Below are 24,201 nucleotides of genomic sequence, written 5' to 3'. Positions count from 1 at the left end.
CGCTATAATACAACTCTTTATATACGAATTCGGTATGGGTAAGTATCCCCGCTTGTGGTACTTTATCTGCAAATGCATTCATAAATTAATTAATTTGCCACTGAGGGTGGCGGAAGATTGTGATTAGCGATATCGATGAATTTAAAGCATTTTTGCCACGTTATGATTTGTGGTGTTTTTAACCATGCATGATAGTAAAAAGTTAATATAATCGAAAATTTGACTCAGAAGTCATTGTGATAACAGATAAGCGTTTTTAATTTCATTAACAGTTTACAGTTTGGTGAGAAAGTTTTACAGTTACGAGCACCTCTAATGTGGTATACTATGGACAGTAAATGTTGTAAAAGAAAACCAATTATAATCCGGTACTTCAGTTTTAGCCATCGAAGTTCGTCTTTAGCTCTAAATTTAATATTTGATGAACAATGATTATGATCGAAAAACTGTCCAATGAACAAGTGATTTGTGATGTTTTTACAGTTTTATTGTTATCATTTATTTTGGGATCAAATCCACGACGAATACCTGCAGTTTCAGTTTAGTTTAACGGTTGTGAAAAGCTCACATGACAAATTTCGGTCAACAATTAAGGTTAGTCCGGGCGTCCGCAAAGCCAGCCATAGACCAGTTTTGGGCTTAGCGTTGCCAGGTGGAGTTCCGTCACGGAGTCAATGATGAGTAGTATCCTTTAGCATGCCAGCGCTTAACGCGAATTTAAAAGGTTATTTTGCCACACTTCCGATACATCGTTCAGTTTTTCATACTATGGGGCCCCAAAATGGATAAAAAGTTGTCCTGCTACTGCTGGACTTGCACACAAGGGATGATCCATGGTTTCTTTGGCGTCTTGTTTTTGACATTTACTGCAATCATCCCGATCCGACAGCCCCATCTTAAAGGCGTGCGCCGCTACCAGACTGTAGACACCCAATGCATCTGCCTTCGTTTGACCATACATAAGTAAAGTTTCTGGCCGTTATTAGTTAGAAGCAAACATCAAATGAAGAAAATTTAATATAAGGAAAAAGGTGGCCAATAACAAAGATCTGGAAGTCCTGCGACTCTATGAAATATAACAATAATGTTTATTTGTAGATATAAAGAAAACGTTAACCAAATAATTTAAATTTTTTCACAATATTTATTTAAACTGGCCATTTATAACCACAATTCTGATTACAATTTTGATTCCACATGGATAGCTAGAACTCCATCATCCTCATTTTGACGAATCGAAATATGGGCACGTCCATCGGAGCCCACCACAACTGACTTTCCTGTACATGATGAACCAGACTTTTCTCCGGAGATGATGTCACAGTAGGTGCCGGCCGGTAGGCAGGTCTGCAAGGAGGTGTTCAAATCGTAGTTATCATTGTTGAACGCTATGAAGGCCTTATTGCCACGACAGAAGGCGATTTGACTGCTGCCATTGTCCCACCAGTTCTGCAAATTTGTACCGGAGGCGATGTTTCTGAAGCCTGCCATGTTGGCAATTTGCCGCCAACGATGTTCACAAACCCAACCACCACTGCAGGAATTATCAGCGTTGATACGAGGGCTAGCAATGTTGTTACCATCGGTTGTTGGTGGACCTTGATCGGAGTTATCGAATGCAAACGAAGACATGACACGAGGAATACCGAATGGATGAGCCAACATGAAGGCATTGGCCATTTTGTATTGTTTGCCATTTTTGTAGGTGAGAATATCACCACCTCCGGCACCATGTCCACGTTGATTATCGTGATTGTCCACAAACACAAATGCACTGGTCGAGGAGAGGAAACCCCATTCCGGGCCCCAATTGGTTAGCCAGCGTAGTTGATCGTGACCTCTGAAGGATCTACCAATTGCAGCGGAATGACGGAATTCGGTTACCACACCCAAGTCGGTGTATTCGTATTTGGATATTGCTTCGCCACCCAAATCTATGACCTCTTGGTAAATAAATGGACGAGAACCACCAGCGAAACCGTGTTCTGTATTCAAGTTATTCAAACGGTTGTAGATGTTCTGAAATTGTTCGGAATTAGACCTACTGTATACCATTTGATGATTTCATGTTCTAATTACCTTTAAATCGGATGGCCACATGTGTTTGGCGGCATCAACTCGGAAACCAGCAACACCCAAATTGATCAGTTTGTTGAGGAAATCAAGAATCCGATCTTGCACCCACGATTTACTTTGATCAAGATCTTTCAAACCTACCAACTCGCAGTTACGGACTTGATTAGCATCGTTGTAGTTGTTGATGGCACAGGTGGCATGGAAATCAGTGCTGGAGAAGGGAACCGCGGGATAACTCTTGCTACCGGGATTAGCTGTTGAGCCTGCAGTTCCACGGACGTTGGAATGATCAGCGGCCATATGGTTGAAAACCACATCCACATAGATACGAACTCCGGCGTTGTTACAACGTCTCACCATATTAGCAAACTGTTGCTCGTTACCCGAACGAGTGGTCAATAGATAGGAGATCGGTTGGTAACGTTCCCACCACGGACGATTGCCCACCACAACATTCTCGTTTACAGGAGAAACCTGAAAAGAGTCAGTAGTAGGATTTGAAACACTCTAACAAACAAAACAATTAATAAATTCCTTCAACTTACTTGAATACCTCCATATCCTTTGGGTCCAAGGAAATTCTCACACTCGGCAGCTATATCGTCCCACTTCCACTCAAAGAGATGCACCATTGTCGTACGTCCCGATGCATAATTGGGATTGAATTGGGCGTAAGCTTGTTGGCTCGAGCCGAAGAGGATCAAAAGAACACAGAAACTGATTTTAGTCAGCAACATTATTTGGCCTTTCTTTTATTGAACTACAATTGACAAGCTTCCTTTAGATTCGGAAATTCAAAACTGAATGAAATACCTCAGAATTCTAGCGCTTTTATATCAAATTCACGCTTACCAAAACAAGAGCAATTTTCTGTGAATGAGTCCCATACTCAAGGAGGTATATAAATAGCTCAGTAGGTGCGGGTGGCGGAAATACAGGTACTTCGATCAAGAATGTTGATAATGCAGCGAAAAGAATGCATGAATGATTTGTGATGTTTTTACTAATTTTCGTCTCTTATCATTTATTTTGGAAACAAATCAGTGTGAGTTTCATTGAAGATATGTGTTATCAGCGATTCATGGGTGGTTTAACAACTCAGAGAACATTCTTCATACGAATAATCGGATTTTAATATATATAAGTCTTCGGATTAGATTAGATTAATGTATTTTGGAATGTTAGACAAATGAGTGGCACGAACTTCCTTGATGATCAAAAAGGAATTTTCTTTGATATGAATCGATTTAACGGAAAACGATTTGCTTATGATAACGGTTGAACTTTTTTAGAAAAAACAATAATAAAACTGAGAAGGATTCCCTTGGATCATAGTATAGATTTTTTTCTGATGGCAGTATGGTACATTGAAGCTAATTTTAAAGGTAATTGACCAACAATTGCGGATACCACGTCAGATCGAGATGAGTTTATGATTTTTGTAAGTATTACGTTCGCAAATATCTCCTTTACTTGGAAGCGGAAGCACCTGAGCATCTACTTCTTTATTACCTTGCGATTGCGAGTAATAGCAGTCAGGCCATGGGGCTCTTTATCCCTTGAGAAAACGTGTCAAGTCCATTAGCCCGGGAACACTAGTATATATTAGATTGTCAAATATTCGCCTCTTTGTCTTTTCTATTTCGCGGCTATGTATAAAGCGTGAGATTAATGGTGTTTTAGGGAATGGTACTTCGAACTGTAGAGGAATGGTTTCGACGATTCAGAGCGGGTGAAAACGACACCATTAGTCACCTAACCATTTTAAACCATCTGCAAAAGGCTGGATACACAAAAAAGCTTGATGTTTGAGTGCCGCAAAATTTGATTTAACGCATACAACAGTATCAAGCGAAAACGGTCATTGTCGAAGGCCGGTGAAGCGTCCCAAACAGTGAATCCGGGATTGACGGCCAGGAAGGTTTTGCTGTGTGTTTGGTGGGATTGGAAGGCAACCATCCACTATGAGCTGCTCTCATATGGCCAGACGCTTAATTCTACCATCTACTGCGAACAACTGGACCGCTTGAAGCAGGCGCTCGTTCAGAAGCGTCCAGAATTGGCCAACAGGAAGGGTGTAGTGTTCCACCAAGACAACGCCAGACCACACACTTCGTTGATGACTCGTCAGAAGCTACGGGAGCTCGGTTGGGAGGACCCCCGGACATAACGCCAAGTGATTACCACCTGCTCCTGTCCATGGCGAACGCCCTCGATGGCGTAAAGTTGAACTCAAAAGTGGTTAGTGAAAAGTGGCTGTCCAAGTTCTTCGCAATTAAGTAGCGGGCTTCTACGAGGGGGTATTATGAATTTGCCGTCTAGATGGAAACGAAACGGCGAATATTTGAATTAAATCCGATCACTGTAATAAAGAGCAAAAATGCGGACCTAATATAAACATTCATTTAGCCGTTAGTTAAATTTTAAAAAAAGGTCGCAAGCGTAAATGTTTTTTGTTTTAGGTTACGTTGAAGGTGGTTCTTGGATAAGTTGAATTTAGTTGAGCAGTTTTATAGGACTAATTTCTGGAATATGAAAAACAAAAATGATTAGAGAAAAGAGAGAAATATGTACATAACTAATGTTGGTAAGGGAGGATATTGATTAAAAAAAAAATCAGAAATTCACTCACCATTAGAACAGCCAAAGTTAATTCTACTAAGTTTTGACCTGTGTCAGACTTAAACAGTTCATAGGAATATTTCACAACAATTTTATAAAATACCGGAATATTACTACGTATATTAATCATGAAAGAAACACGTGCTATAGATAGGTATAACATTCTTAAAATCGCTTAATCTTATCTATATCTTGTATTAAAAATCGATTATACCTATAAATAAATAAATCTTCGCCTCTTAAGTGGTTAGACCACCAACGAATCGCTGATAACTAAAATGAAAGTCATTCTGATTTGGTCCCAAAATAAATGATAAGAGACGAAAATTAGTAAAAACATCACAAATCATTCATACATTCTTTTCGCTGCATTATCAACATTCGTGATCGAAGCACCTGTATTTCTGCCACCCGCACCTACTGAGCTATTTATATACCTCCTTGAGTATGGGACTCATTCACAGAATGAATTCATTGCTCTTGTTTTGGTAAGCGTGAATTTCATATAAAAGCGGTAGAATTCTGAGGTATTTCATTCAGTTTTGAATTTCCGAATCTAAAGGAAGCTTGTCAATTGTAGTTCAATAAAAGAAAGGCCAAATAATGTTGCTGACTAAAATCAGTTTCTGTGTTCTTCTGATCATCTTCGGCTCGAGCCAACAAGCTTACGCCCAATTCAACCCCAATTATGCATCGGGACGTACGACAATGGTGCATCTCTTCGAGTGGAAGTGGGACGATATAGCTGCCGAGTGTGAGAATTTCCTTGGACCCAAAGGATATGGAGGTATTCAAGTAAGTTGAAGAGATTTATTAATTGTTTTGTTTGTTAGAATGCCTCAAATCCTACTACTAACTCTTTTCAGGTTTCTCCTGTAAACGAGAATGTTGTAGTGGGCAATCGTCCGTGGTGGGAACGTTACCAACCGATCTCCTACCTATTGACCACTCGTTCGGGAAACGAGCAACAGTTTGCTAATATGGTGAGACGTTGTAACAACGCCGGAGTTCGTATCTATGTGGATGTGGTTTTCAACCATATGGCCGCTGATCATTCCAACGTCCGTGGAACTGCAGGCTCAACAGCTAATCCCGGTAGCAAGAGTTATCCCGCGGTTCCCTTCTCCAGCACTGATTTCCATGCCACCTGTGCCATCAACAACTACAACGATGCTAATCAAGTTCGTAACTGCGAGTTGGTTGGTTTGAAAGATCTTGATCAAAGTAAATCTTGGGTGCAAGACCGGATTCTTGATTTCCTCAACAAACTGATCAATCTGGGTGTTGCTGGTTTCCGAGTTGATGCCGCCAAACACATGTGGCCATCCGATTTAAAGGTAATTAGAACATGAAATCATCAAATGGTATACAGTAGGTCTAATTCCGAACAATTTCAGAACATCTACAACCGTTTGAATAACTTGAATACAGAACACGGTTTCGCTGGTGGTTCGCGTCCATTTATTTACCAAGAGGTCATAGATTTGGGTGGCGAAGCAATCTCCAAATACGAATACACCGACTTGGGTGTGGTAACCGAATTCCGTCATTCCGCAGCAATTGGTAGATCCTTCAGAGGTCACGACCAACTACGCTGGCTAACCAATTGGGGCCCGGAATGGGGTTTCCTCTCCTCGACCAGTGCATTTGTGTTTGTGGACAATCACGATAATCAACGTGGACATGGTGCCGGAGGTGGTGATATTCTCACCTATAAAAATGGCAAACAATACAAAATGGCCAATGCCTTCATGTTGGCTCATCCATTCGGTATTCCTCGTGTCATGTCTTCGTTTGCTTTCGACAACTCCGATCAAGGTCCACCAACAACCGATGGTAATAACATTGCTAGTCCTCGTATCAACGCTGATAATTCCTGCAGTGGTGGTTGGGTTTGTGAACATCGTTGGCGGCAAATTGCCAACATGGCAGGCTTCAGAAACATCGCCTCCGGTACAAATTTGCAGAACTGGTGGGACAATGGCAGCAGTCAAATCGCCTTCTGTCGTGGCAATAAGGCCTTCATAGCGTTCAACAATGATAACTACGATTTGAACACCTCCCTGCAGACCTGCCTACCGGCCGGCACCTACTGTGACATCATCTCCGGAGAAAAGTCTGGTTCATCATGTACAGGAAAGTCAGTTGTGGTGGGCTCCGATGGACGTGCCCATATTTCGATTCGTCAAAATGAGGACGATGGAGTTTTAGCTATCCATGTGGAATCAAAATTGTAAACAGAATTGTGGTGGTTCTATTTGGCCAGTTTAAATAAATATCGCAAAGAAAATTGAAATATTTGGTTTACGTTTTCTGCATATCTATAAATAAACTTTATTGTTATATTTCATAGAGTCGACGATATTTTAGAAAGTCGATTTTTGAAAGATGCCCTTTCCCCAATATGGCATCTAAAAAATGATCCACTAATTGAATATAATTCTCTCATTGCCGCTTTTTTTATACGATAACTTTAAACATGCTTTTGTATATAAAAATAATAATCAGGATGAAATTAATTGATTTCCGATTCCTAACACGGGACAAACCTAATATTAGTGTGCTAAGAAGTTTTTATATTCGATAGTGATGAAATAAATGGGATTTTCGAGGGAAATAACCAAACATTTTGAAGGTTTGATAATGCAGTTTTAAAAAAGTTAAAAACCAATTGAATACTTAATTTTACGACATAGACATGGTTGAAGTATATCCGTCTTCTGGAAATTGCAAATGTGTTATAATAATCTTTTTTTGATGTTTAGGTGACATCCTTCCTTTCCTTGCGTATACTTTTTCACAGTTTTATTTTTATTCAGCAAGGGCGAATATGTTACCAGCCAACCATTGTCAATGTCTGTGATATTGACATTTTTAACGAACGATTGTCCGCCGTATCGCGGATTCAGCGATCCCAAAAACATATAGCACACATAGGAAGACCCTCAGGTCATGACAAAAATATTATTTGAGGGACCTAGAAATTCTGTAGAAATTTTTCGCCGTGATGAACAACATATCTCGACTGCTTCATTTGTAAATGTATGTGCACAACATGTTACTTTGACCAATAAAAAATATAAACAAACAAGTAAGGAAAGGCTAAGTTCGGGTGCAACCGAACATTTCATACTCTCGCAATTTATTGATGTAATTTTATAAAGATAACACAAGTCGACCCATATATTCGGCATAAAGTTCAATAGAATAACTCAAATCATTATAAATAGTATAAGGGGACTGAGGTAATTGCTGAACCGATTTCACTCGCTTTCACCACCAAGATACACTATATCGAAGACTATACGCTCACTAAATTTTTATTACCTATAATTAGGTATGTAAAGGGTGATTTTTTAAGAGCTTGATAACTTTTTTTAAAAAAAAAACGCATAAAATTCAAAATCTCATCGGTTCTTTATTTGAAACGTTAGATTGGTTCATGACATTTACTTTTTGAAGATAATTTCATTTAAATGTTGACCGCGGCTGCGTCTTAGGTGGTCCATTCGGAAAGTCCAATTTTGGGCAACTTTTTCGAGCATTTCGGCCGGAATAGCCCGAATTTCTTCGGAAATGTTGTCTTCCAAAGCTGGAATAGTTGCTGGCTTATTTCTGTAGACTTTAGACTTGACGTAGCCCCACAAAAAATAGTCTAAAGGCGTTAAATCGCATGATCTTGGTGGCCAACTTACGGGTCCATTTCTTGAGATGAATTGTTCTCCGAAGTTTTCCCTCAAAATGGCCATAGAATCGCGAGCTGTGTGGCATGTAGCGCCATCTTGTTGAAACCACATGTCAACCAAGTTCAGTTCTTCCATTTTTGGCAACAAAAAGTTTGTTAGCATCGAACGATAGCGATCGCCATTCACCGTAACGTTGCGTCCAACAGCATCTTTGAAAAAATACGGTCCAATGATTCCACCAGCGTACAAACCACACCAAACAGTGCATTTTTCGGGATGCATGGGCAGTTCTTGAACGGCTTCTGGTTGCTCTTCACCCCAAATGCGGCAATTTTGCTTATTTACGTAGCCATTCAACCAGAAATGAGCCTCATCGCTGAACAAAATTTGTCGATAAAAAAGCGGATTTCACATTTCGAACCGAACACTGATTTTGGTAATAAAATTCAATGATTTGCAAGCGTTGCTCGTTAGTAAGTCTATTCATGATGAAATGTCAAAGCATACTGAGCATCTTTCTCTTTGACACCATGTCTGAAATCCCACGTGATCTGTCAAATACTAATGCATGAAAATCCTAACCTCAAAAAAATCACCCGTTATATGGGATCTGGGGGATGTTATGACCCGATTTTAACCATTTTTAGTACAGAGTCAAACTGTTCAGAGGGAATGAATTATATTAAAATATCTGAGAGATTTAGCTATATTTTCGGTGAAAATTACCCTTAGGCACTGAGTTCTTCATGTTCGATCTCAGGGGCCTTGAAATGTCATGGTCCGATTTTGACAATTTTTCCACAAGTGATGTCACAGCTCAAATACAGTATTTGTGTAAAGTTTTATTCCGCTATCTACATTGGTTCCTAATGTATATATTATAAATTAAACGAATCAGAAGAATTCAAAATTGAGTTATATGTGAAGTAGGCGTGGTTGTGAACCGATTTCGCTAATATTCCACTCGTGTCATCAGGGTGCTAAGAAAGTGTTATATACCGAATTTCATTGAAATAGGTCGACTAGTTCTTTAGATACGGTTTTTGACCCATAAGTGGGCGATATTTCTTTTGTAAAATTTAGGGTTTCTGACGTTTTTCGTTAGTGAGTTAACGCACTTTTAGTAATTTTCAACACCAAAGGTTGAGAGGTGGGCGTGGTTATTATCCGATTTCTTTCATTTTTGGTCTGTATAAGGAAATGGCTAAAAGAAACGACTGCAGAAAGTTTGGTTTATCCCGCTTTTTTGGTTTGCAAGATATATACAAAAACGCCCCCTTTTTTGGGGGAGGGGGGGTGGCACGGCCAGTTAACAAAGAAAAATTACTTTCAAATGTGCCTCTCCCAAATGCGTTCCTATGTTCCAAGTTTCATTTTCATAACTTTATTTATGGCACTGTATAGGTTTTCGGTGTTGGTCATTTTGTGGGCGTGGCAGTGGACTCATGTTATCGTTTGCACGGACAGACGGCCGGACAGACATCCGGATTTCAACTCCACTCGTCATCATATCTAATTCTTTTATTTATTGGTGACACAAACAACCGTTATGTCAACAAAACTATAACACTCTCTTAGCAACTTTTGTTGCGAGAGTATAAAATTGTGGCGCGTGGCTGATACATAAGTACTTCGATCAGGAATGTTGATAAATGCAGCAAAAAATTCATTTAATGATTTGTGATGTTTTTGCTAAATGTCGATCATTATCATTTATTTTGGATTGTATCAGAGTTGTCAGAATCAGAGCTGAAAAAAATGGATGAAAATTCCTTTCCGAGTATTATGGAATTTTAATTCAATATTTTAGATTAGATTAAACTATTTTCGGAGTATTGAAGCGATCGCTGACACGTATTTTCTTCATGACTAAAGAGGAATTTTGTTTGATATGAAGCGATTTAACAGGAACCGATTAATTTTTGATAACGGCTAATGCGCTTTAGTTATACCAAAGCAAATCAAAATTTTATAGCTCAAGGCTGAAAGAACATAAAGTGAGTTATAAAAATATAATGCAAGGTACATACATATGATCAGTATAATAAATGTATATAGGCGATCGGGAATATGAAAAAAAAAGAAATTAGATTACTCGGCTTTTAGAATTGCCTTTCATTTGATACCAGTATTGTAATATTGAATAAATATGTTTAAACTAAATTTTTAAAGACCTTCTTTCTTCATAAATATTTAACGCAGGCTTTACTGTTTTTCCTTATTTCGAGTTCCGTTGCCAATGTAGTTCGCAACGCCCCACAGATGCTAATGGAAGCTCCACTCTTTCCTCTCTCCAAACCTCTGGAGCATGAGGCAATCTAACAAGTTTGCGAAAACCAACCAGCTGCATGAACCGGACACTAACGTAAGATGAAGGACTTACACCTATCAGTAATCACAAAAGTGGGGAAACTCTCCTGATTTGAAATTCATAGATGGTTTCTCTTGACCATCGTCATGAAGGTTGTGGAAATGGCTACATCAAGACGTTTTCATTCTTCAGGGATTTTACCAAAGAAGTTACTCCTTCATGCTATCTCTGCCGCTTAATCGAGTGCTGGGACTTAGCTGATCCCGCACTTTCGGCGTCACCGCCGCACAGTACTCTGTTGTCATATTCTATTAGATACCACTCAGATTCCGATTTCAGCTACTGAGCTGCTGTCACAATTCTTTCTATCGGAATTTGTGTTGATTTTCGAAGTTCTTGATCCACCGGGCATATCTCATTTCAGTCCCTTATGAAGCCGTACGTTCAGAGCCGAACATACATATATAGAGAGAGAGTAGTTTCAACTTACGGGACGGGCCGGAGACATTCACAGCATTAACCCTTCAGCTATTTCTGCAATTTGTGTCCTACATATACCGGGGTCGGAATACTTGAACCCCCAACTCAGTGTTAAACCAAAATCATCTAGATAGTCTCGTGCACAGTTCGTGTCGATTCAATTATCCTGCTAACCTTTCTTTCGAAAACTCATAGCGCCGTCTCATCGGAGGTAGACATCGTCCACGCTTTTCCACCATAAAGTAGGACGGGAATTGTAGAGTTTGTTCTCTGTTCTGACTTTTCCCTAATTCAAAGAATAAAGAAAACCTTAAAGGGCCGTCGTTCACAAGCATAGGTGAAATCACTGAAATTTTGAACATCTGGACAGTCCAATTTTATGGGAACTACTGGCAAGGATTTTACAATCCTCGCCATAAAATTACACCTTTTAAATTTGTAATTATTAAGATTTTTTCTACAAATACATTGCGTATACTTAAATTTATTTTCCTAGGAGTTTACAGTTTAAATTACATAATTCTTTGACCATTATATGTACATATGTATTTACAGGTTTACAGCAGTTTCACTGCGAACACATTAGTCCTCACACACCTCCCACTCCAGCTGATAGTATTTCTTGCCATTGCTCATCAGCCATAAATTCGCACAGTGATTCGAACAAAAGTAACAGGTGAAAATTTGTTTCGACGAGCTGCCACGCCTATGCAAAGAGTGAAGTGAAGGAGTGAGAATATAAGAAAATGGTGAGCAAACATTTACATACCGTTTGACAGCCATGAAATAGTAAGTCGTGTACAACGGATTCGAGCAATGTAATAGTGTACAGCGGGCGGTTGGACCATTCACGATGTGATCGTAGATGAACTTTTCCGGTAACATTTGCTTGAGCGCCACATTCTCCCATAGTGGCATGTAGCGACTGAGATATTGCACCGCTCTTAGACAGTCGTCGTACAGTGTGACTTGGTTGTCTAACGAGGGTACACAAAATATGCGACGCGTTCCGAAAGGCAGTAGTAGTCTGGTATTAGTCTCCTTTTCTAACACCCAGAAGAAACTCTGATGAGACACAGCCCTAGAATTATAGAATTATATATAGAATTATATTATGTATATATTTGTAAATAAGTCATTCTTAAAGCTACGCGGACTTACAGGGGTGTTGCTTTCGAGCGATTGTCATAGAAAGTTTGGAAGGCCTTCTCATAGATCATGGGCACGTGCGTTATGGATGTATTGTGAAATATGCGTACGTGATTTATGAACTTAGAAAGTGCCACAGGCAGGTAAAAGAGTGCGCAACCTAGCGAAAATTTAGCAGAAAATATAGCGAAATTAAGCTTGTTAGAAAGTCAAATGAGTGAATGAATGATAAAAGATAGTTACGTACGATCCGCTGAGAGTGATTGTAGTGATGGTAAGTTAGAGATTCGCTCTGGTATATGCCAGATGTTGGCATTGTCACTGAGGTTAAGCACGTTTAAGCGCTGGCACTCGCTTAACTGTATAGGCAGTCGTTGAATGTGATTCTTGGATATGTTGAGCTCTTCGAGCTGTTTCAATGCACCAATTTCTGAAATATGAAAAGAAAATAATATGAAAGAAAAATAATATTGTAATTAATTAATATCTAATGTTGTTAAGTGAGAATATTAGTTCTCGCCACGATACTATCCGAAAAGGGATTTTAGTGTAAACTTCTGAGTTTAATAGTTCAAAGAAATATTTCACAATAATTTCATAAAATACCTCAATATTACTACGCTTATTAATCATGAAAGGAACACGTGCTGTGTATAGGTATAACATTCCTAAAATCGCTTAATCTTATCTAAATCTTGTATTAAAAATCGATTATACGTATTACGAAATAAATCATCGCCTCTTAAGTGGTTAGACCACCAACGAATCGCTGATAACTAAAATGAAAGTCATTCTGATTTGGTCCCAAAATAAATGATAAGAGTACAAAATTAGTAAAAACATCACAAATCATTCATACATTCTTTTCGCTGCATTATCAACATTCTTGATCGAAGTACCTCTATTTACGCCACCCGCAGTAACTGAGCTATTTATATACCTCCTTGAGTATGGGACTCATTCACAGAGAATTGCTCTTGTTTTGGTAAGCGTGAATTTGATATAAAAGCGGTAGAATTCTGAGGTATTTCATTCAGTTTTGAATTTCCGAATCTAAAGGAAGCTCATCAATTGTAGTTCAATAAAAGAAAGGCCATATAATGTTGCTGACCAAAATCAGTTTCTGTGTTCTTTTGATCCTCTTCGGCTCGAGCCAACAAGCTTACGCTCAATTCAATCCTAATTATGCATCGGGACGTACGACAATGGTGCATCTCTTTGAGTGGAAGTGGGACGATATAGCTGCCGAGTGTGAGAATTTCCTTGGACCCAAAGGATATGGAGGTATTCAAGTAAGTTGAAGAAATATAATAATTCTTTTGTTTGTTAGAATGCCTCAAATCCTACTACTAACTCTTTTCAGGTTTCTCCTGTAAACGAGAATGTTGTAGTGGGCAATCGTCCGTGGTGGGAACGTTACCAACCGATCTCCTACCTGTTGACTACTCGTTCGGGTAACGAGCAACAGTTTGCTAATATGGTGAGACGTTGTAACAACGCCGGAGTTCGTATCTATGTGGATGTGGTTTTCAACCATATGGCCGCTGATCATTCCAACGTCCGTGGAACTGCAGGCTCAACAGCTAATCCCGGTAGCAAGAGTTATCCCGCGGTTCCCTTCTCCAGCACTGATTTCCATGCCACCTGTGCCATCAACAACTACAACGATGCTAATCAAGTCCGTAACTGCGAGTTGGTTGGTTTGAAAGATCTTGATCAAAGTAAATCGTGGGTGCAAGATCGGATTCTTGATTTCCTCAACAAACTGATCAATTTGGGTGTTGCTGGTTTCCGAGTTGATGCCGCCAAACACATGTGGCCATCCGATTTAAAGGTAATTAGAACATGAAAACCTGAAATGGTATACAGTTGGTCTAAAACAGAATAATTTCAGAACATCTATAACCGTTTGAATAACTTGAATACGGAACACGGTTTCGCTGGTGGTTCTCGTCCATTTATTTACCAAGAGGTCATAGATTTGGGTGGCGAAGCAATATCCAAATACGAATACACTGACTTGGGTGTGGTAACCGAATTCCGTCATTCCGCTGCAATTGGTAGATCCTTCAGAGGTCACGATCAACTACGCTGGCTAACCAATTGGGGTCCGGAATGGGGTTTCCTCTCCTCGACCAGTGCATTTGTGTTTGTGGACAATCACGATAATCAACGTGGACATGGTGCCGGAGGTGGTGATATTCTCACCTACAAAAATGGCAAACAATACAAAATGGCCAATGCCTTCATGTTGGCTCATCCATTCGGTATTCCTCGTGTCATGTCTTCGTTTGCTTTCGACAACTCCGATCAAGGTCCACCAACAACCGATGGTAACAACATTGCTAGTCCTCGTATCAACGCTGATAATTCCTGCAGTGGTGGTTGGGTTTGTGAACATCGTTGGCGGCAAATTGCCAACATGGCTGGCTTCAGAAACATCGCCTCCGGTACAAATTTGCAGAACTGGTGGGACAATGGCAGCAGTCAAATCGCCTTCTGTCGTGGCAATAAGGCCTTCATAGCGTTCAACAATGATAACTACGATTTGAACACCTCCTTGCAGACCTGCCTACCGGCCGGCACCTACTGTGACATCATCTCCGGAGAAAAGTCTGGTTCATCATGTACAGGAAAATCAGTTGTGGTGGGCTCCGATGGACGTGCCCATATTTCGATTCGTCAAAATGAGGACGATGGAGTTTTAGCTATCCATGTGGAATCAAAATTGTAAACAGAATTGTGGTGGTTCTATCTGGCCAGTTTAAATAAATAAAATGAAAAATATCAATATGGTTTTATGCATCTCTGCCGAGACAAAAGGTTTCGCTTAAAAAAAGAACTACTCGACTTTTGCCGTGAAAACCTTTTCTCTTATTTTAGTGTTATGGAATTAAATTAAAACAGATTTCCAGATTTGTCACATTTTTTATTTGATTTCATTACCTAATATAACTTCATTCCAACATATTCCATTCCCATAGTTTGTGGGACGGTGAGACTAAAATTTTCTAAATTAATTTCATTTATGTATTGATAAATAGGCTGGTGGTCCTTGTTCCAATAGTGGAATTTCGACGAAATGGTTATATTTCCCTTATCCATAACTTTTGTAAAGTATATCATTTTGTACTGTAGTTCTACTGACTAACTGATGGTGGTTTCTCTGTTGGCTCAGTTGGAGGGTCTTCCTTTCCTTCAGGTGCGGGAGCGGCCTCGTCTATCTCAGTTATAGCTCCTAGCGCCAATACGGTTTCATCCGTTTTAATTGCTGCGATTGTGACAACTACGGCTGACTCTCCAGTTGCAACAGGTACTGGCATCATATCGTTCGGCGTTAGATTGGGGGGTCGACATATTTCATCATATCTAACACAATCATCTGGTAGCGGATCAGGTTTCGTTTTCAAAGCTTTAAAAACTTTTTTACAGTAACACTGATCGGCTAGAGATTTCATCGAACCGGGTACATAAGCGCCTTGGGCAGCCTTGGAGAATGCTTCCAGCATTTTTAGAAACTCTTGCTGTGCCTTCTGCGTGTTCTTGGTTTGACCTCCCCAAGCCATCATAATTGATGACTGTAATATGCCATCGAAGCTGTATATTATGGGCCACGGTTTCGGCGATGGGTCACTTACTATGGTGTTTAGCAGACACAGACTCTTATCTTCCGTCTTGCCATCAACATGCAAAATTATACCTTCAAATCGATAATATTTAGTTGCAACAACGAAATATGTTTGTTTTTTAAAGAAAGTTGAATAAACTCACCACTGACCGAAGCAGGCACGACGTGTCTCAGTAAGCGTAATGTTGCTTTTGAAATCTGACCCGGCGAGTATCGTTTGGCGCACTTTGGACCCGGATTTAATGCTGGGAATTTTAGTAAAGTGCCCTCAAGATTGACATGATGATCGCAAAGTGACTTATAAATAAATATTAAAATTGTCTCCGCGACTTTTTCGGCACGTTCCATATCATTGTCATCCGAGGGCACTACATCCACTTCTAAGATCGGCAGCATGCGTTTCGATTGTGAGATGGCGGCGAATTTGGCCAAGTTACTTGCATTATCCATTATGGCCTGGTAGGAAGGCGAATACTCGCCAATATTGAACTGTGCGCGCCACATGGTGAAATCACAACCGCAATCCTTATATTCGGCACACCGGTCAGCCAAACCATCTAGTCCCTGCGTGGTGTACTCTCCATAGGTACATAGTAACGGCACAAGCCCTCTATCCACCGTGACACCAACCAGTACATTCTTACGCCGCAACTGACAGTGTAGTGCACAACCGTTGGCTGTGGTTTGATCCAATACCTCCGGGTGCACAGCCACACCAGACACGTACTCGTCGAATTCTCCCTTAACGGAGAATAATAGGCTACGGTACTGTATGCGCATATCTTTTGAGGAATTCATACCAAATAATTCCATTAAACGATCCAACTGTGATGGAGATTCGTCGGTGACGACTATGCCATGGCCCGGTTTCATAAGATCTGAAGCTATACGACGTAGTTCATCAATTAAGCACCGAGAAAGATAATTAAAATACGTGGACATTGCGGATTTCGAGGAGTTTGCAGTGAAATGACAGTAGATTTGTGAGATTTGACTTTTTATAAGAAAATTTAAAGAAAAGTTCCAAATAAGAATTTTGTTTTGTATTTTTATCGAATGTCTTTTTATATTTTTGAACTTTTTATTACAAATTCATATTTGATCATCCACAAATTCCAAAGTATACTGACTTGAAAGCATTGATAAATTCTTATTAGAAACAGTTATAGTCATATAAGTAAGCCCTCTGGATCTAAAAAAAAACACGTCTTGTTGAAACCGAATGTTGCCGAGATCACAAGCTTCAATTTCAGACATCAAATAGTCGGTTATCATGGCAAGAGAACGGTCGCCATTGACGGCTAAGTTCTCACTGGCATCTGTTTGGAAGAAATATGGAGTGATGATTATACCGGCCCACAAACCACACCAAACCGTTGATTTTTCTGGATCAAATGGCAGCTCTTGAATCTCTTCACGTTGCCAAATGCGGCGATTTAGCCGGAAATGGGCCTCATCGCGGAACATAGTAGTTTGGCTCGAAAACGTAGGAACTTCTTGGAACTTTTCAAGATCCCCTAGAGCAAAGCGATATCGTTTGAGAAGGTCGAGGGGCTTCAGCTCTCGCTCAAGGTGTTTTTGTACGCTTTCAATTCAAGATCTCGACGTAAGATGCAGCTAGTCGTTCCTTACGCCGGGACGAGTTGCTAACGGCGTCGAATCGACTCTACACGGCCATCGTGTAGATTCTCAACTGTATGTATGTGATTGGCGTTGCAACCATTTAGCCGGTTATAGCCGAATCGACGATAGTGCGCCACCTCTCTCTCTCCTTCGCAGTTCGGCGCCAGTTGGAGATCCCAAGCTTAACCAGGTCGCTCTCCACCTGGTCCCTCCAACGGAGTGGAGGCCTTCCCCTTCCTCGGCTTCCTCCGGCGGGTACTGCATCGAACACTTTCAGTGCTAGAGTGTTTTCGTCCATTCGGACAACATGACCTAGCCAGCATAGCCGCTGTCTTTTTATTCGCTGAACTATGTCAATGTCGTCGTATAACTCGTACAGCTCATCGTTCCATCGTCTGCGGTATTCGCCGTTGCCAATGTTCTGAGGACCATAAATCTTGCGCAAAATTTTCCTCTCGAAAACTCCTAGTGTCGTCTCATCTGATGTTGACATCGTCCAAGCTTCTGCACCGTAGAGCAGGACGGGAATGATAAGCGACTTGTAGAGCTTAATTTTGGTTCGTCGAGAGAGGACTTTACTGTTCAATTGTCTACTCAGTCCAAAGTAGCACCTGTTGGCAAGAGTTATTCTGCGCTGGATTTCGAGGCTGACATTGTTCATGTTGTTGATGCTGGTTCCCAGGTATACGAAATTATCTACGACCTCGAAGTTATGACTGTCAACAGTGACGTGGGAGCCAAGACGCGAATGCGCCGACTGTTTGCTTGATGACAGGAGATATTTCGTCTTGTCCTCATTCACCTCCAGACCCATTCGCTTCGCCTCCTTATCCATGCGGGAAAAAGCAGAACAAACGGCGCGGTTGTTGCTTCCGATGTTATCAATATCATCGGCGTACGCCAGGAGCTGTACACTCTTGTAGAAGATTGTACCTTCTCGGTTTAGTTCTGCAGCTCTTATAATTTTTTCCAGCATCAGGTTAAAGAAGTCGCACGATAGTGAGTCACCTTGTCTGAAACCTCGTTTGGTATCGAACGGCTCGGAGAGGTCCTTTCCAATCATGACGGAGCTTTTGGTGTTGCTCAGCGTCAATTTACACAGCCGCATTAGTTTTGCGGGGATACCAAATTCAGACATCGCGGCGTAAAGGCAGCTCCTTTTCGTGCTGTCGAAAGCAGCTTTAAATTCGACAAAAAGGTGGTGTGTGTCGATCCTCTTTTCACGGGTCTTCTCCAAAATTTGGCGCATGGTGAATATCTGGTCAGTTGTCGATTTTCCCGGTCTAAAGCCACACTGATAAGGTCCAATCAGTTTGTTGACGGTAGGCTTTAGTCTTTCACACAGTACGCTCGATAGAACCTTGTATGCGATATTTAGGAGGCTCATCCCACGGTAATTGGCGCAGATTGTGGGATCTCCCTTTTTATGGATTGGGCAGAGCACACTGACTTTCCAATCGTCAGGCATGCTTTCTTCCGACCATATTCTGCAAAGAAGCTGATGCATGCACCTTATCAGTTCTTCGCCGCCGTATTTGAATAGTTCTGCCGGTAATCTATCGGCCCCCGCTGCTTTGTTGTTCTTCAAGCGGGTAATTGCTATTCGAATTTCTTCATGGTCGGGTAATGGAACATCTGTTCCATCGTCATCGATTGGGGGATCGGGTTCGCCATCTCCTGGTGTTGTACTCTCACTGCCATTCAGCAGGTCGGAGAAGTGTTCCCTCCATAATCCCAGTATGCCCTGGACATCGGTTACCAGATTACCACCTTGGTCTCTACATGAGGATGCTCCGGTCTTGAAACCTTCGTTAAGTCGCTTCATTTTTTCATAAAATTTTCGAGCATTACCTCTGTCTGCCAGCTTCTCAAGCTCTTCGTACTCACGCATTTCGGCCTCTTTCTTTTTTTGTCTGCAGATGCGTCTCGCTTCCCTCTTCAGCTCTCGGTATCTATCCCATCCCGCACGTGTTGTGGTCGTTTGCAACGTTGCGAGGTAAGCAGTCTGTTTTCTCTCCGCTGCGAGACGGCACTCCTCATCGTACCAGCTTGTTTTTTGTCGTTGCCGTTGCGTATCTTCGCTGCGACCAGATAATGGTCCGAGTCTATATTTGGTCCTCGGAGCGTACGCACATCTAAAACACAGGAGACATGTCTTCCGTCTATCACAACGTGATCGATTTGGTTCCGCGTGTTTCGATCAGGAGACAGCCAAGTAGCTTGATGTATTTTCTTATGCTGGAATCTGGTACTACAGACGACCATATTTCGGGCCCCAGCGAAGTCGATCAGCCTCAGGCCGTTTGGCGATGTTTCGTCATGGAGGCTGAATTTTCCGACTGTTGTGCCAAAGACACCTTCTTTACCCACCCTGGCGTTAAAATCGCCAAGCACGACTTTTACATCGTGGCGGGGGCAACGCTCATAGGTACGTTCTAGGCGCTCATAGAAAGCATCTTTGGTCACATCGTCCTTCTCTTCCGTTGGGGCGTGGGCGCAAATCAGCGATATGTTGAAGAACCTCGCTTTGATGCGGATTGTGGCTAGACGTTCATCCACCGGGGTGAATGCCAGGACTCTGCGACGGAGTCTCTCTCCCACCACAAATCCAACACCAAATTTGCGCTCCTTTATATGGCCGCTGAAGTAGATGTCACAAGGACCCACCTTCTTCTGTCCTTGTCCCGTCCATCGCACTTCTTGGATGGCGGTGATGTCAGCCTTGAGTCGTATGAGGACATCAACCAGCTGGGCAGTGGCACCTTCCCAATTAAGGGTCCGGACATTCCAGGTGCATGCCCTTATATCATTGTCCTTAAAACGTTTGCAGGGGTCGTCATCAAAAGGGGGGTGTCTCATCCGAGGCTTTCGTAGATTTTTCATTGGGGGGTGTTTTTATGTGGTGGGTCCCAAACCCTACGCACAACCGCATAAGCGGGCTTCGCCTTCTCACTTTAGCTCGCCTTCAAACGGATGTCTGTTGGCTACCCAGAGGATACTTGGTCTAAAACCGGAAGTCGTGAGCTGCTTGAACCATGTGGAGAAGAATCGTTTCTGGCCACTCCCAAGTGAATGACAATCAAAAACTTTCCTCACTTGATTGAACTTCTACACATGATCCCATCCTCCAACTACGGCTGCAATATTTTCTTCCCTCCTTGCTGGATTTGGTCTATTCGGTCGAATATTATCCAATAATACTGGGTCTCAAGATGGGTGATGGTTTTGCGAATAGTACGCTCAGTAGGCCGATTATGTTCACCATAAGTTGAGCGAAGCGCGGAACATATTCTTTACAGAACGTGAAATTTCGTAATAAAGTTGAACAATTTGTAAACGTTGTTCAGGCGTAAGTCTTTCCATGATGAAATGCCAAACAATACTGAACAAAAATGACATGACTCTCGCGTGATCTGTCAAAAAACGGCTATTGAAAAAAGTAACTCTACTTGGATTACCCGTTGTATTTACGAAAGAGGTCACACACTTCGTCGAATCAATAAGACCTTTAGCGGCTTTATATCATTGAGACTTTTACTAAAAGCTTGGCCGAGCTTTATATCCTATTTCACATATTTTATATAACAGTAAATAACGAAAGTCTATTCAAATAATTAGTCGATACTACTGCATCTAAGAGATTGAACTCACCGGCGGGCAACTCTGTCAGCTCGTTGCCACTCACATTCAAACGTTGCAAACGGTCCATCAGTCCAACAGTTTTCGGAAGTTCGCGTATTTGATTATTTGAGACATCGAGAAATTCCAGATTTTCCAGCAGATACATCTCCTCGGGTATAGCGCTCAAATTATTACCAGCCAAGTGTATGAACTTGAGAGTTGTTACATTCAGCAGCCATTTGGGAATTGTGGTGATGAAGTTCTCCTTCAAGTACACCTTTAATACAATGAATTGTTTATGTCTAAAGTGGTTTTATGAAGCAAAAAATCGTTTACCTCTTCGAGGTCCTCATAGAGGTAGAGATCCATAGGCACATCTTTGAAGTTGAGATAACTCCAGTGTAGAGTCGTCTTGTTCATGGTGGTGTACCGTGGTATGGGAAAGGGTAGACGCGTCTTTTCTTGAGCAATTTTCGTTGTTGTAAGGCCACGGAAGGGCGACGAGTGTGAGCAAAAAAAAGAAACGATAAGTGCCGTCACTTTGGTGACGTTTACTATACACTATTATGCTATATAGAGCGCTCAATATCACGATATATACTATTTATGGCTATTTATTACACAATTTTTATTATAGCACTGGATTAGTATTATTTTAATTTTTGCACTAAAAAACTACACTTTCTTCAAATTTGTTAAATTATATCACAGCTGAGCCTTCGTGTGTACTACCGATACTACAAGAAGACGAAGATCAACAAAAAATTTTCTAAAAAACGCAGCCGAAACAGTATCTGTTGACGTCTTATCGAAACGCGAGCGCGGCAAAGCGATCCAAAGTACTAAACAGACTGATGCGGCGCTGTCGATTCGGTGGTTTTTGCAACACTGTGGCACTAAAACAGGGAATGATGCCTTCACCTGCGCACCGATGTGCATGCTAATCGAACATGAAAGTTACACGAAATCTAAAATGCGACAACTCAGTGAATATACACAATCTCACGTTGCACTCTCTTCGAAAAGGTTCCAATAAACACAATAAATTTTGAAAATTGAAATTTCGTTAAAAAAAAATTGAGTTTTTTTCTTCGTTTGTATTTACATTTTTTGCAAAATCTATTTATTCTTCGAAGAGACTATTTTTATTCTAATAAATATTATTTTGGCACACGGACAACAATTTTTTTTATATTAGTTCAAGTACGATTAGCGAAAAGCGATTTGCTTTGCGATCTCACTGTGTAAATTTCGTATACAAAATTTCACGCAAATAAACAGAAAACGTTCAAAAAACGAAGCGAAACAAACACAGTGAGAAAAACATGCGACAATTTTTGAAAAGAAAATGAGCGACGCACGCAAAAAAAATAATAAAATTAATTTGTGTTAATGACAAGTTTTGATTTTGGATTTTGTGTGTTTACGAAGACTACAGTGTGTTCAAAAAGAAAGTAAAAAAGAAAGTTGAGATGCTCGTTTTTGAGAGCTATATTTATTGTCATCGTTCTGGTCTCTCATTGATAAGAAAAGAAATGCAAAAACAAACCAAGAACAACAAAAAACAAGTATCATTCAATTCTGTTAGCGTCAAGAAACTCTTTACACAATTCTTTTTTTTTATTTCTTTAGCAGTACTTTACCGTTACGATACGAATATGCGTATATTTGCATATAAATATAAATTGAAAAATTAAAATTAGTATTAGAATTTCAATTACAATTACAATTAGAATTACAATTACCATTACCATTACCATTACAATTAGAATTACAATTAAAATTAGAATTACAATTAAATTACAATTACAATTAGAATTAAAATTACAATTACAATTACAATTGCAACTACAACTACAGTTACAATTACAATTATAATAAAAAAAAAAAAAAATTAGAATTATAATTGAAATTAAAAATGAAAATTAAATACAAAATATATAAATTTTTTTTATTTTTTTCTCACAAACGATTCCAATTACAATTACAACTACAAGTACAATTACAACTACAATTACAATTACAATTACAACTGCAATTACAATTACAATTACAATTACAAATACAATTATAATTAAAAACAATAAAAATTAGAATTTTAATTAAAATCAAAAATGAAAACTAAATACAAAATATATAAATTTTTTTTTAATTTTTTTCTCACACACAATTACAATTACAATTACAACTACAACTACAAGTACAATTACAACTACAATTACAATTACAATTACAATTACAAATACAATTACAACTACAATTACAATAACAATTACAATTACAATTACAAATACAATTAAAATTAAAAACAATAAAAATTAGAATTTTAATTAAAACTAAAAATGAAAATTAAATAGAAAATATATAATTTTTTTTTTATTTTTTTCTCACACACAATTCCAATTACAATTACAACTACAACTACAAGTACAATTACAACTACAATTACAATTACAATTACAATTACAATTACAATTACAATTACAATTACAATTACAATTACAATTACAATTACAGTTACAATTACAAATACAATTATAATTAAAAACATTAAAAATTAGAATTTTAATTAAAATTAAAAATTAAAATTAAATACAAAATATATAAATTTTTTTTATTTTTCTCACACACAATTCCAATTACAATTACAACTACAACTACAAGTACAATTACAATTACAATTACAATTACAATTACAATTACAATTACAATTACAATTGGAATTACAATTACAATTACAATTGCAATTACAATTACAATTACAATTACAATTACAATTACAATTACAATTACAATTACAATTACAACTACAACTACAGTTACAATTACAATAACATTAAAAAAAAAAATTAAAATTAGAATTCTAATTAATTTTAGAAATGAAAATTAAATTTAACTACGTCATTACAAAATATATTAAATCGTTCTGAATTTTTTCTCACACACTGTACGAGTATTATGAAATTTTGGACACCCAAGCGCTCACTCTCTGTTATTATTTTCAT

The 24,201-nt window shown here is 39.5% G+C and overlaps 4 protein-coding genes across 7 annotated transcripts; 2 read left to right on the top strand and 2 right to left on the bottom strand.

Moving 5' to 3' along the window:
* Window positions 1–1,065: 1,065 nt before the first annotated feature.
* Window positions 1,066–2,892, bottom strand: LOC128922452 (alpha-amylase 2-like). The gene is made up of 3 exons (XM_054232919.1): window positions 2,622–2,892; window positions 2,080–2,550; window positions 1,066–2,019 (listed from the first exon to the last, which is right to left on the bottom strand). The coding sequence occupies exons 1-3, from the start codon at window positions 2,811–2,813 to the stop codon at window positions 1,180–1,182; spliced, it is 1,503 nt and encodes a 500-aa protein (XP_054088894.1). The 5' UTR covers window positions 2,814–2,892; the 3' UTR covers window positions 1,066–1,179.
* A 2,081-nt stretch (window positions 2,893–4,973) lies between these two features.
* On the top strand, window positions 4,974–7,004 carry LOC128922453 (alpha-amylase 2-like). The gene is made up of 3 exons (XM_054232920.1): window positions 4,974–5,493; window positions 5,565–6,035; window positions 6,096–7,004. The coding sequence occupies exons 1-3, from the start codon at window positions 5,302–5,304 to the stop codon at window positions 6,933–6,935; spliced, it is 1,503 nt and encodes a 500-aa protein (XP_054088895.1). The 5' UTR covers window positions 4,974–5,301; the 3' UTR covers window positions 6,936–7,004.
* A 4,635-nt stretch (window positions 7,005–11,639) lies between these two features.
* On the bottom strand, window positions 11,640–22,610 carry LOC105210984 (leucine-rich repeat protein soc-2). Of its 4 annotated transcripts, none has more exons than XM_011182206.3 (6): window positions 21,533–22,581; window positions 21,227–21,473; window positions 12,572–12,754; window positions 12,337–12,484; window positions 11,945–12,256; window positions 11,640–11,881 (listed from the first exon to the last, which is right to left on the bottom strand). In XM_011182206.3, exons 1-6 carry the CDS (start codon window positions 21,614–21,616, stop codon window positions 11,758–11,760), a joined length of 1,098 nt encoding a protein of 365 aa, XP_011180508.2. In that variant the 5' UTR covers window positions 21,617–22,581; the 3' UTR covers window positions 11,640–11,757. The 4 variants fall into 4 exon arrangements, 1 of the variants encoding a protein (XP_011180508.2); XR_008471789.1 differs by lacking the exons at window positions 11,640–11,881; window positions 11,945–12,256; window positions 12,337–12,484 and adding exons at window positions 13,760–15,079; window positions 15,271–16,024; window positions 16,096–16,836 and having other exon boundaries at window positions 12,637–12,754; window positions 21,533–22,610; XR_008471791.1 differs by lacking the exons at window positions 11,640–11,881; window positions 11,945–12,256; window positions 12,337–12,484 and adding exons at window positions 13,760–15,075; window positions 15,271–16,024; window positions 16,096–16,836 and having other exon boundaries at window positions 12,637–12,754; window positions 21,533–22,610.
* LOC128922599 (alpha-amylase 2-like) lies at window positions 13,367–15,115 on the top strand. The gene is made up of 3 exons (XM_054233673.1): window positions 13,367–13,616; window positions 13,688–14,158; window positions 14,219–15,115. The coding sequence occupies exons 1-3, from the start codon at window positions 13,425–13,427 to the stop codon at window positions 15,056–15,058; spliced, it is 1,503 nt and encodes a 500-aa protein (XP_054089648.1). The 5' UTR covers window positions 13,367–13,424; the 3' UTR covers window positions 15,059–15,115.
* Window positions 22,611–24,201: the final 1,591 nt, after the last annotated feature.

This window comes from Zeugodacus cucurbitae, chromosome 6 (assembly GCF_028554725.1).
Source record: "Zeugodacus cucurbitae isolate PBARC_wt_2022May chromosome 6, idZeuCucr1.2, whole genome shotgun sequence".
Lineage (NCBI taxonomy): Eukaryota > Metazoa > Arthropoda > Insecta > Diptera > Tephritidae > Zeugodacus > Zeugodacus cucurbitae.
The sequence above is the reverse complement of the archived record's forward strand: the minus strand, read 5'-3'. Positions and strand labels throughout refer to the sequence as shown.

Coding starts and splice junctions, on each gene's coding strand:
- LOC105210984 (XM_011182206.3), bottom strand. CDS start 21,616: ATGAACAAGACGACTCTACACTGGAGTTATCTCAACTTCAAAGATGTG. Junction 21,474..21,532: donor TCTATGAGGACCTCGAAGAG/GTAAACGATTTT, acceptor ATTGTATTAAAG/GTGTACTTGAAGGAGAACTT. Junction 12,485..12,571: donor ACAATCACTCTCAGCGGATC/GTACGTAACTAT, acceptor AATTTTCGCTAG/GTTGCGCACTCTTTTACCTG.
- LOC128922599 (XM_054233673.1), top strand. CDS start 13,425: ATGTTGCTGACCAAAATCAGTTTCTGTGTTCTTTTGATCCTCTTCGGC. Junction 13,617..13,687: donor AAGGATATGGAGGTATTCAA/GTAAGTTGAAGA, acceptor AACTCTTTTCAG/GTTTCTCCTGTAAACGAGAA. Junction 14,159..14,218: donor TGTGGCCATCCGATTTAAAG/GTAATTAGAACA, acceptor GAATAATTTCAG/AACATCTATAACCGTTTGAA.
- LOC128922453 (XM_054232920.1), top strand. CDS start 5,302: ATGTTGCTGACTAAAATCAGTTTCTGTGTTCTTCTGATCATCTTCGGC. Junction 5,494..5,564: donor AAGGATATGGAGGTATTCAA/GTAAGTTGAAGA, acceptor AACTCTTTTCAG/GTTTCTCCTGTAAACGAGAA. Junction 6,036..6,095: donor TGTGGCCATCCGATTTAAAG/GTAATTAGAACA, acceptor GAACAATTTCAG/AACATCTACAACCGTTTGAA.
- LOC128922452 (XM_054232919.1), bottom strand. CDS start 2,813: ATGTTGCTGACTAAAATCAGTTTCTGTGTTCTTTTGATCCTCTTCGGC. Junction 2,551..2,621: donor AAGGATATGGAGGTATTCAA/GTAAGTTGAAGG, acceptor GACTCTTTTCAG/GTTTCTCCTGTAAACGAGAA. Junction 2,020..2,079: donor TGTGGCCATCCGATTTAAAG/GTAATTAGAACA, acceptor GAACAATTTCAG/AACATCTACAACCGTTTGAA.